An 11,557-nucleotide genomic window follows, 5' to 3' on the forward strand; every position below is an offset into this window, starting at 1 on the left:
TCAGAACAAAATTTTCCAGTTGGACTCGCCGAACAGACGTTTTCCTTTTATCTAGTTTCCATTATAAATCGCCCGTGGAAAGGAAACAGAAAATCAAAGTGGAAATAATCGAACTCATTTAAAAACATACATCGCCAACTCCGAAATGGAACTTTCAAAGTTTTATCGGGTAGTATACATTCGACATATAAATCAAGCGCTCTGTAAGGTCCACTGACATAACAAATGCAAGAACTTCCAAAGTTGGGTGGCGAGGGGAGGGGGTTGGGAGTTAGCCCGTCCGAGTTCCGGTGCGCCGAGGTCCCCGTATTGGCTACGCTCTGGAAATCATACTCAGAAAAGTGTTATATCTAAAATACCATTTTAAGGAATCGGTATGTTTTCTTGATCTAACAATTATCGAAAGTGAATCTTAAATGTGTACATAAAGAGCTTTCAACAAACAAAAGCGAACCCTCCTATAGTTTCGGATAAAATGCAGGATATCAAGAAGCCAATATGCTGATGATCTTGGACTTGACCTTGACCTTAAGTTTCAAGGTCAACTTGAAAATATTAAGTGAGGTACTATATATTTTTTATGCCAACAATCTACAAAGCGCCAAATTCTGCGTCCCAATATAGGGTCAGAATTTTTTTTCTAGAACGTTTTTGCGGGTCGTTTGGAGGTTAAATTTGCTTTTCTATAAATTACTCAAGAATATTGAATTGTGGGAGAAAAAAGGTTTTTGCTCAAACAATTTTATTATATTGATGGTAAATTTCGTTTTGTTCCGTTTCAAAAGGTCTCCAAAATGTCATGTAATAATAATTATTTCTCCCTATCGCAATTGTAATATTAATGATTAATAGAAGGTGTCTCTAATAAAAATACTAATAAAATTACCTTAATCATACCAAATTCCGCATTGTTGCACTGCACTGCTGGGCAATTTGTCAACCACTTGTCAACAACTGAGAATTATTGCCCAGTGACCCAATGCAGCTGTGTTTGTATTTCGTTTGCCCGCGCTCGCATTCTTCAACTGAGCGTATACATTTCTACCACCTCCACGTTTAGTTCAACCAGACCTGTATATAGGTATGGCTAAATAAATATTGGAACAACTTTTTCAAATGTTTCAATACTGAGCTGCTGTGTCAGCGATCAAACCTGGTACATACTGTAATCCTCTTGGTTTTTCAATTGATATCGGAAAGGCTATAACAAAGTGGTACTCGGCTCACTCTTTCAGACAGAGGAGAGAGCAAACATCCCGTTCTAAAAGTGTTATGGTTATCACTTTACACCTGTACAAAATTTACTTCCAGAAGATTTCTACGAAGATTTTTTTTAAACAAACTTCCACTTGTATGTATATTTCCATTTGTGCAAAAAATTATATCGTTTAATATTAATGCATCTTATTTTCTTTTACATTTAGATAAACCCATATGTAACGAATTTATGTAGTAAATGTGTCTTCCTACCTTTAGAAATATGTTAGAACTGTAAAAAACACAAAATACTGGTATAAATATAGCGTAGCTCCCAAACAAACACTTCTCTGAGTGTATACGCTCGATGTTACAGAAGTTACCGACATAAAACCACCCAATATGGGCCATTCGGCCATCTTTCGTTATTTTCTCGAGACGCTTTGATGGCCGAACGGAACGTTAGGAAAATGTATAAATACGGTCTTCTCTACGTCGAATCTCCATTTATATGGGGTCCTTTCTCGAACCCAGAATGGTTACGTCCGTCGTTAACTCACTTTTATGGCAAATATATAAATTACGCTTTTATTGGCTTCTCCCCGACTAAATAAGTAAGCTGCTTGACTCCCCGATGTTTCGGCTTGTCTAGCCACCGTCAGGGAGATCAGAAACGATTATATTTCGCTTGTTAACAAACTATCGATCTCTATTTTTATTTCATTTACTTTTCTTTAATGGGTTGTTAGAACGCTTCCTCTAATTAAATGGTTTTATTGTTATCACTGCTTACATCTTTAATGACACAGCTCCACAAAAAAAAATTACTGCGTCGTAATGCAGTGATACTACATGGTTCCAAAGTAACGGTTCCAAATAATAGTTGTACCTAAATAACAATACCAAGCAACAGTTCTGTGTAACAGTTGCAAAGTAACAGTTATTTTGTAACGGTTGCACAGTAACAGTAACGGTTACATAATAACCGCTACTTGAGACTATTGCACCTGAAATCGTCACAAAGCAACCGTTATAGTAATGATTACAAAGAAAATATTACAAAGTAACCAGTAGTAGAGTTTAAAAAGTAGCAGTTACGCAAATTTTATAATAAGAAAGGTAAATTGGTTATATTTCCACCACCTCTAATGGCAATGTGACATTGAAAAACTCAAAATGCTAAAAGTTATACCTTGCAAAGCTGTTAAAAAACACAATTTTTTTAGCAAGCAGTAGAGGATCAGTATGAAGAAAAAAGGTTACTTTTGAAGATGAAAATGACTGATTTTTATTTATTTAAATCACAATAATGTCATATAGTTGTAGCCTTCCGTTCATTTCGTTTTTTCTGAAAATAGGTCCCCATTTCGTTCATTATTAGAACCCTTGCAAAATAACACTCTCGTGAGGCAGTAGCGTCAGTTCGTCGACTGAATCCCTAAAAAGAAAGAACGTTCCACTACAATATTCAAATTGTAATTCTTTAATATGTATTTTTGTGCGCAACATAACAACTACAACTTTTCATAAAGTGCAATTTGTCAAGAAAATAAAGAATTCTTCCACTAAAGACATACAACTTACCCAGGCTTATACAAACTATTGACACTCGTAACCACAACTTTGTAACTTTGTTTAGTTCTGTAGAAATCAACAATTTCCTCAAAATCTCCTACATTAAATACCAAAATGAATTCATCCTTGTCCACGTATCTTCCAACCTGTACCACATGATCTGTTAACTTTATAGCAGAGGTCGTATCCAGCGCAAAAGTTTTCTGGAAGTTCTTCCTGAATTCCATCAACTGCTTGTACACGTTGTAGTGACTAGAAACTCCCTCTACATTCTGGTCAGCCAAGTTGGTGTCCTTGGCCTTAGCGGACACTGGTAACCAAGGGGTTCCCGTTGTAAAACCAGCGTTGGGGGTATTATCCCAGTGGAAAGGAGTACGTTCGAAATCTCTGCTGGTTTGATCGAATGTCGAACAGTCTTTAATTGCCTGGGGGTCGTAGCCTTCTTCACAGGTGACTTCGCCGTCTTCCATACCAATTTCTTCTCCGTTGTAGGTCACCATAACTCCTGGGAGGATGGCAGTCAGCATATTGAAGCCGTCTACGTTTTCTCTTCCTAACCTGGTGGCCACCCTACGGTTGTCGTGGTTACCTAGCTGAAAATTTGTAATTCAATCATATAACATTTTTTTAATACTTGTAGGTATGGTACTTACAACCCAGTTGCTCGTATATTGGTCAGGAATATTCTTGATCCACGTTCTAATAGCGTTAACAATATCGTCTACAGTAAAATCCTTAGATAAAGAAGATATGAACCCGAAGTTAAAGGTAAAGTGAGCTCCTTTTACAGTCCCATCGGCATTGCCATAGTATAGCATTTGTTTTTCGATTGCAGCATACGCTTCTGTCATCATTACTCTACAAAAATTGTACATATAAATAAATCTACCTCAAATATTGTATCACAATTACTAAACTTCATAGATATTTTTACATTTTAAAGGTTCCTCTTTTTTTACTACACATATTAGACACATGTTAAAGAAAATATATAACTCATATACCTTGTATCAACTTTGTTAGTTTCAGTGAAGTTATCGAGAACTTCCCTGAATTCGTATATCATATCATAGGTGGGTGGAAGGTCTTTGGTATAGATATGATCCAAACAGTTCTTATTAGTAACATCAGTACATCCATCGATAAGAGGTTCGTCTTTGAACTCTGGATCTTCAAAGAGATAAGGCACAGCGTCAACTCTAAAGCCATCTACGCCAAAGTCTAGCCAGTATCTTAAAACATCCTACAAAAATATTAAGAGGCCACTATATTATAATAGTTGCTTAAATAAATACCTTCATAGCTTCAACCACTTTTGGATTGGAATAGTTCAAATCTGGTTGTTGGATGGCAAATTCGTGGTAATAATATTGCTGTCTCTCCTCATTGAATTCCCAAGCAGATCCTTTGAATTCCGATAGCTAAAAATATAAAGTAAAGTATTTCTGTAATGCAGATAAAGTTTTGTGATTCTAGCACAGAATACCACAGAGACTTACCCAATTATTTGGTGGTACCCTTGTACCATCGACAACCTTCCCATCATGCCAAACATAAAAATCTTCGTACCCCTTCTCTTTAGCGACAGATTTTTGGAACCACTCGTGCTGGTCACTCGTATGATTAGGTACGAAATCCAAAATAATTTTGATACCGAGTGCCTTAGCCAATTCTAACAATTCCTTCAGGTCATCCAGGGTACCATAATCTGGGTCTATATCTCTGTAATCGCTGATATCGTATCCTTGATCCACTTGGGGAGACTTGAATATTGGAGATAGCCATGTCGCTGTAACTCCTGCGTCTTGAAGGTGGTGTAGCTTTTGAATAATGCCTTAAATAAAAGATAATGTTCGTAACAAATAGCGAAGCAAATGCAACTACAATTGATTGTAAAATATACCTTGCAAATCTCCTATTCCATCTCCATCACTGTCCATGAAAGACCTTGGGTAGATTTGATAGAATACAGCTGTCTTCCACCAATCGGTGTCTGGAGAATCATCATCTTTTATAATATATTTTGCATCGTTTTTAACGACACTAGCCGCTGTAGCGGCTAAAATAAAAGCAAGAGTAACAAAAATGTAACTTTTCATAGTGATGATCACTACCTACTTAAGCCACTCGATATTTTGCTCAAGTATTTATAACATGAGCTCTAGAAATAATTTATAGATAATTTAATGATATCAGAAGTTATTTGTCGCTTTTAAGATATTATGAAAATATTAAATTCCTTTTTTAGGCGTTAGTTATAATTTTAATCACAAAGGTTAAAATTTGTCTTTCATTGTTTTCAAGGGCCATATTTATTCCTAAAACATTTGTGCATAAACAGGAAGTTCTGACATGATTTACAAAAAAATCCTCAAATCTAATAAGTGTAACATTTTGAAGTGAATTTTAGTACATTTTAGTACATCGGAGTTGTCTTGATGTGATTGGCATAACAGCTGGCTGATTAGATTAGAGTCATTTGTAGGTACTTATGTATCAAAAATCAATAACAGAGACAAGAATTCCATTGAAAAATATTACTGGATAATACTGAATTGGTGACCAATTTGATGTAAACACGTATACGTTTATTTTCTTCACTCTAAAATCCCTTTTATATTTGCCAATACCCAATACAGGATAATTCACAAATGGTAACCAAAAATCCTCGTATTCTTTGGTGAATTTTAAGGGGAGTCTTTCCTATAAAGTTTTTATCTAGGACGATTCCTTAAGTGATACAGGTTGTTAAACTTAAAAAAATATTTTAATTTTTTTTAAATAATTTCAAAACTAGTAAGTGAAATATTTTGAAATTGGACACATGTATTTATGTAAATATTGTCCAAAATCTAAGGCCTTTTTCAAAAATTTAGATGCTCCAGTGGAGCAGATACAGGGTATCGGTGGTATATTTTTCTAAATAAAATAGTACACCACTGCTTTACGGTAACAACCATAATATTTTCGGATTCGTCTTTCAATTTTCTACAAATTACTACTGTTTTATATTTTTCGAAAAGAGCCTGATTTCCGAGTAAAATTTAAAACACTCGAAAACATCATGGTCGTTACCGTAGAGCAGTGGCGTACTATTTTATTTAGAAAAATATTCCACCGATCTTCCACCCTGTATCTTCGCCACTGAAGCATGTAAATTTTAGGAAATGTTCTCAGATTTTGGACAATGTTTACATAAATACATGTGCTCAATTTCAAATTATTTCACTTATTTACCAGTTTTTAAATTATTTAAAAAAATTAAAAATATCGCCCTGTATCTTTTATAGGAAAGACTCCCCTTAAAATTCACCATTTGTGTATCACCCTGTATATGAGTAATATTATTTGTAATTTTTGCTTCGAATTTTAAACTTAAACAGAGTTTGATAAAAATGTCTGGCCCTAACTTAGTCCTAAGTTGACCTTTTTGTAAAACTTTTGTAATCATCTCTTAAGATTAATATTTAATTTTCGAAAAACAAATAAAAACCATTCAGCGCTTTCAAGACCTCAAAATTTATCAAAAATTAAATAAATAATCCTTATTTCGGCGATACAACGAGAGTGCTTTGAGACATTTTATAAAAATCTATAAAAATATTTATTTACCCCTTTTCCTAGTAATAAACTATTTCTACATACTTACATGAATACTGTGCCTTACACCGTATAAAATGTGTATACCAAAACCAAATTTGCATAAAATTTGCCATGTTTGTCAAATAATTCCGAAGTAATGGTTACTTTGTAACGATTACAAAGTTGCAACGGTTACTAAAGTAGGTAACCGTTATAAAGCTGTTTATAAAAAATAAATAACTGTTGCAATGTAACCGTTGTTATAACCGTGCCATAACAAACTTGTAACTGTCACAAAGTAACCGTTACTAGAAATCGTTACAGTAACAGTGGAAAAGTAACCGGTACATATAGAGATTCCAAAGTAGCAGTTACAAAATAACAGTTATCAACTAGGAACGACAAAGTAGTAGTACAAGTAACGCTACGAGGTATCAGTAATAATCCACCTGTCGGCTTTCCGTCCACATATTCAGCGAAGTAGTTTTTTATTTCTGTCGTTTTGTACTTTTTCTTGTGTCTTTACCTTTACAACTTCTTAAAATGGAATATTAGCTACAAAAAAGTGAAAAATTCGACAACGAAATACGCTGTGGGCACGCAGGAAGGGAAGAAAATGTTCGAACTATTTTTATAAATCTGTCTTTCGCAAGTAATGGAAGAATATTATGGATAAAAAATGAGTTGAGAGTTATATTGATGGTGGTGGTATTAAAACTTCACAAACTTTTTTTTATTATTTAAAAAACAATGTCATATAGTTGAAAATCCAAATTCCTTTCGCCGACTTCTTTTTTCATAATATTGCTCCTCATTTCGTTCATTATTACAATCCTTGTAAAATGACACTCTCATGAGCCTTTAGAGTCAGTTCATCGATTAAACCCCTATAAAGAAAGATCGTTTCATAAAAATATTCAAAACAGAAAAAATGGAACAACACGTCTTCAAAATGTATTTTGGAACATAACATAAGAATTCAGAACTTAATAAGGCGTAAAGTGCAATTTGGTCAAGAAAATAAAGAATTTTTTCACTAAAAATTCTCACTTACCCAGGCTTATACAAACTGTTGACGCTAGTAACCAAAACCTTGTAACTGTCTTTAATTCTGTGGAAATCAACAGTTTCCTCCAAATCTCCTACATTGAATACCAGAATGAATTCGTCCTTATCCACGTATCTTTCGACCTGCACCACATTATCAGTTAACTTTATAGTAGAGACCGTATCCAACGTGAAAGATTTCTGGAAGTTCTTCCTGAATTCCATCAACTGCTTGTACACATTGTAGTGACTAGAAACTCCCTTTACATTCTGATCAGCCAGGTTGGTGTCCTTGGCCTTAGCGGACACTGGTAACCAAGGTGTTCCCGTTGTAAAACCAGCGTGGATGGTACCATCCCAGTGGAAAGGAGTACGTTCGAAATCTCTGCTGTTTCGAGCGAATGTGGAACAGTCTTTAATGGCCCGGGGGTCGTGACCTTCTTCACAGGTGACTTCGCCATTTTCCATACCAATTTCTTCTCCGTTGTATGTCACCATGACTCCTGGGAGGATGGCAGTCAGCATATTGAAGCCGTCCACGTTTTCTCTTCCTAACCTGGTGGCCACTCTGTGATTGTCGTGGCTACCTAGCTGAAAAATTTTAAATTCAATAATTATGTTTGAATCTTCTATAATAATTCCACGTTCGTTTCTAATTTTCTTCAAAGATTCGTATATCTATTACATAGGGTTACGCGACATGTTTCGTACTTACCACCCAGTTGCTCGTATACTGCTCAGGGATATTATTGAGCCACTTTCTGGTAACGTTAACTATATCGTCTACGGTAAAACCCTTAGATAAAGAAGATATGAATTGGAAATTAAATGTAAAGTGCGCTCCCTTTACAGTTCCATCAGCACTGCCGTAGTATAGCTTTTGTTTTTCGATTGCAGTGTACGCTTCTGTCATCATTACTCTACAAAAAACATTGTCATAAGTTAAACTTAAAAAATATAAAGTTAAATTGTAGAAATCCTATCAGTTCTCAAATGTTTTACATGTTTAGAAATAAATATGATGTTTATTTTATTTTATTTTATCTTCCGAACATGTAAAGAGTTTTAAAATGTATGAATGAATGAATCTTATGAAGCAAAATATAGTTACTTAAATGTGTCACAGATCGATACAACTTAATATCAGCATAGCATAGAGAAGAACTTTATACTTTAGAGTCAAAGTGATATAGTTTATAAATATTAGAAACAGTAGGACACCGTCTCCAGAATCCCATCCCAAATCAAGAGACAGTGGCGACAGCAGAAGTTCTATTGCTCTATTCCAAGAGAACTACATTCGGATCAAGAGCAAAGGGTATATTCCAAAGAGTTTGCCAGTTGATGTCTATCAAAAATACCAGAACAATACCTCTGTATCCAGAATCTGGCGGCATGGTGATGAGATTTAACCCGACCCTGAAGGATCACCTATAAATAGTCAGCGAAGATCAAACCAATTAGAACCGACACTTACCTTTTTTTCTTGGTAGAGAATTGGGTCTAACCCTTGACATCACCACCCAGGAGAGCAGACACTTTTGAGTTAGCAAATAGAACTGATTCTATCCCTGAGAAATTCCGACAAAGTTTGAAAGCAATAAGCGGAAAACACGGTACATTGTCAGAGCCAACACAAGTGGGTTCCGGGCAAGGGATCTAGTATGGCTATGCAGCCCAATAAGGATGGAAGGAAAATGATCTAAGTTCCAGACCTCCTGGGAAGGCCTTTATACGGTAATCAAAATAATCAACGACAGTCAACAGGGTCTAAGAAGACCCAGAACAAAAATGAAAGTCATTCACCTGGATAGATTGCTCCAATACGAAGCATATAACAAGTGGTAATCATATATATGTACCTTGTATCAACTTTGTTAGTCTCAGTGAAATCATCTACAACCTTTCTGAATTCGTATATTATATCATAAGTAGGTGGAAGATCTTTGGTATATACGTGGTTCAAACAGTTCCTCCTAGAAGTGACGATACATCCATCGATAAGAGGTTCGTCTTTGAACTCTGGATCTTCTGAGAGATAAGGCACAGCATCAACTCTGAAGCCGTCTACCCCAAAGTCTAGCCAGTACCTCATAACGTCCTACAAACATATTCAGGATCACTAAGTAGAGTTTTACTACTTTGTTAATACGTTCTGAATGTTGATTATGTAAATACCTTCATGGCTTCCACCACTTTTGGATTGGAATAGTTCAAATCAGGTTGTTGGATGGCGTATTGGTGGTAGTAATATTGCTGTCTCTTTTTATTAAATGTCCAAGCAGATTCTCTGAATTTGGATACCTAAAAGTATGAAAAGTTTAAAACATTTTTGGTGGGAATGAAATTTTATGATTGTTTCTAATTTATACATATATAATATTGCTACATATAGTTTCAGCGAGACTTGAGAATGTAAAAGAAGACGCTAGCAGAAGGAATAGGAAGCAATGATTGAATAATTTCCCTGTTGGTTGCCACGTGACACCTTTAGACTTCAGCATATGCTTTCTTCGTCAGAAGACACTCTGCAACCATAGATTTACTTCGGTGTCTTTACTTGCTGTATATACTGGTCGTTTTCTGTTACTATTAAACACTTCTTACTTACCCAATTATTTGGTGGTACCCTAGTACCATCAACAACCTTCCCATCGTGCCAAACATAAAAATCTTCGTATCCCTCCTCTTTAGCGACAGATTTTTGGAACCACCCGTGCTGGTCACTCGTGTGATTAGGTACGAAATCCAAGATAATTCTGATACCGAACTCCTTCGCCATTTTTAACAATTCCTTCAGGTCATCCAGGGTACCATAATCTGGGTCTATATCTCTGTAATCGCTGATATCGTATCCTTGATCCACTTGGGGAGACTTGAATATTGGAGACAGCCAAGTCGCTGTAACCCCTGCGTCTTGAAGGTGGGGTAGTTTTTGGATAATGCCTTAAAAAAAATTATGTCCTTAGGAAGTATTCGGCACTACAACTGATTATTAAAAACACCTTGTAAATCTAGAATACAGCTGTTTTCCACCAGTTAGTATCTGGAGAATCTTGATCCTTTAAAATACATTTCGCATCGTTTTTAACGGCACTAGTCACTGTACCGACTAAAATGAAAGCAATAGTAACGAAAATGTAACTTTTCATAGTAATGATCACCACCTACTTAAGTCACTTGATTTTGTTCAAGTATTTATGACAAGAGCTCTAGAAATACTTTGCAGACAGTTGAATGATATCAGAAGTAGTTTGTAGGTGTTAAATTATTAAGAAAATATTAAATCCCTTTTGTAGGCATTAGTTATAATAATTTTAAACGCAATGGTAGTTAGAATTTGTCTTTCATTGTTTTCAAAAACAGTATTTATTCCTGAAACAAGGAAACAAGGAAATTCTGACATGATTTGCAAAAAAAACACTCAATTCTAATGTCGCACACTTGACACACTTGAGGGGACTTAAGTATTGGAGGCAGTTAAGTCACTGTAACTCCTGCATCTTGTAGGTGGGGTAGTTTTTGGATAATACCTTGAAAATAATCATGTTCATAGGAAGTACTGCAAATGTTTTCACCTTGTGATTGTTCTTGGTAATAATAACTACAGTTGATTGTAAAAAAATACCTTGCAAATCTCCTATTCCATCTCCATCACTGTCCATGAAAGGCCTAGGATAGATTTGATAGAATGCAGCTGTCTTCCACCAGTTAGTATTTGGAGAATCTTCATCCCTTAAAATACATTTTGCACCGTTTTTAACGGCACTAATCGATGTAACTGCTAAAATGAACGCAAATATAATGAATATGTAACTTTTCATAATAATGATCTCCGCATATTTAAACCACCTGATATTTTGCTCCAGGATTTACAACTTGAGCTCTAGAGATAATTTATAGATAACAGTTTATGATATCAGAAATAACTACAGATCTTAAATCATTAAAAATTGTCATGCAATCTTTTGTGCAATGTCTAGAACATTATTTATAATTTTAAAAACAGTGGTTTTGTCTGTCCTTCGTTGTTTTTAAGAGCGATATTTATTCCCGATATTCTTGTGAAGAAACGGGATGTTCTAGCATAATATTAAAAAAATATTGTGTACGTTAATATATCGAAAATCTTGATGTGATTGATACAATTTATTTA

General features: G+C 35.1%; 2 protein-coding genes across 2 annotated transcripts; both read right to left on the reverse strand.

The window, feature by feature from the left end:
- Positions 1 to 2,456: 2,456 nt before the first annotated feature.
- LOC108911778 (maltase 2) lies at positions 2,457 to 4,894 on the reverse strand. The gene is made up of 7 exons (XM_018716802.1): positions 4,676 to 4,894; positions 4,272 to 4,606; positions 4,068 to 4,193; positions 3,777 to 4,015; positions 3,426 to 3,630; positions 2,782 to 3,365; positions 2,457 to 2,635 (listed from the first exon to the last, which is right to left on the reverse strand). The coding sequence occupies exons 1-7, from the start codon at positions 4,869 to 4,871 to the stop codon at positions 2,575 to 2,577; spliced, it is 1,746 nt and encodes a 581-aa protein (XP_018572318.1). The 5' UTR covers positions 4,872 to 4,894; the 3' UTR covers positions 2,457 to 2,574.
- A 2,140-nt stretch (positions 4,895 to 7,034) lies between these two features.
- Positions 7,035 to 11,264, reverse strand: LOC111691276 (maltase A1-like). The gene is made up of 7 exons (XM_023455407.1): positions 11,030 to 11,264; positions 10,013 to 10,347; positions 9,580 to 9,705; positions 9,264 to 9,502; positions 8,117 to 8,321; positions 7,409 to 7,992; positions 7,035 to 7,241 (listed from the first exon to the last, which is right to left on the reverse strand). Exons 1-7 carry the CDS (start codon positions 11,223 to 11,225, stop codon positions 7,181 to 7,183), a joined length of 1,746 nt encoding a protein of 581 aa, XP_023311175.1. The 5' UTR covers positions 11,226 to 11,264; the 3' UTR covers positions 7,035 to 7,180.
- Between the last annotated feature and the right edge of the window lie 293 nt (positions 11,265 to 11,557).

Source organism: Anoplophora glabripennis, unplaced genomic scaffold (assembly GCF_000390285.2).
Source record: "Anoplophora glabripennis isolate ALB-LARVAE unplaced genomic scaffold, Agla_2.0 scaffold6, whole genome shotgun sequence".
In the NCBI taxonomy this organism is placed as follows: Eukaryota; Metazoa; Arthropoda; class Insecta; order Coleoptera; family Cerambycidae; genus Anoplophora; species Anoplophora glabripennis.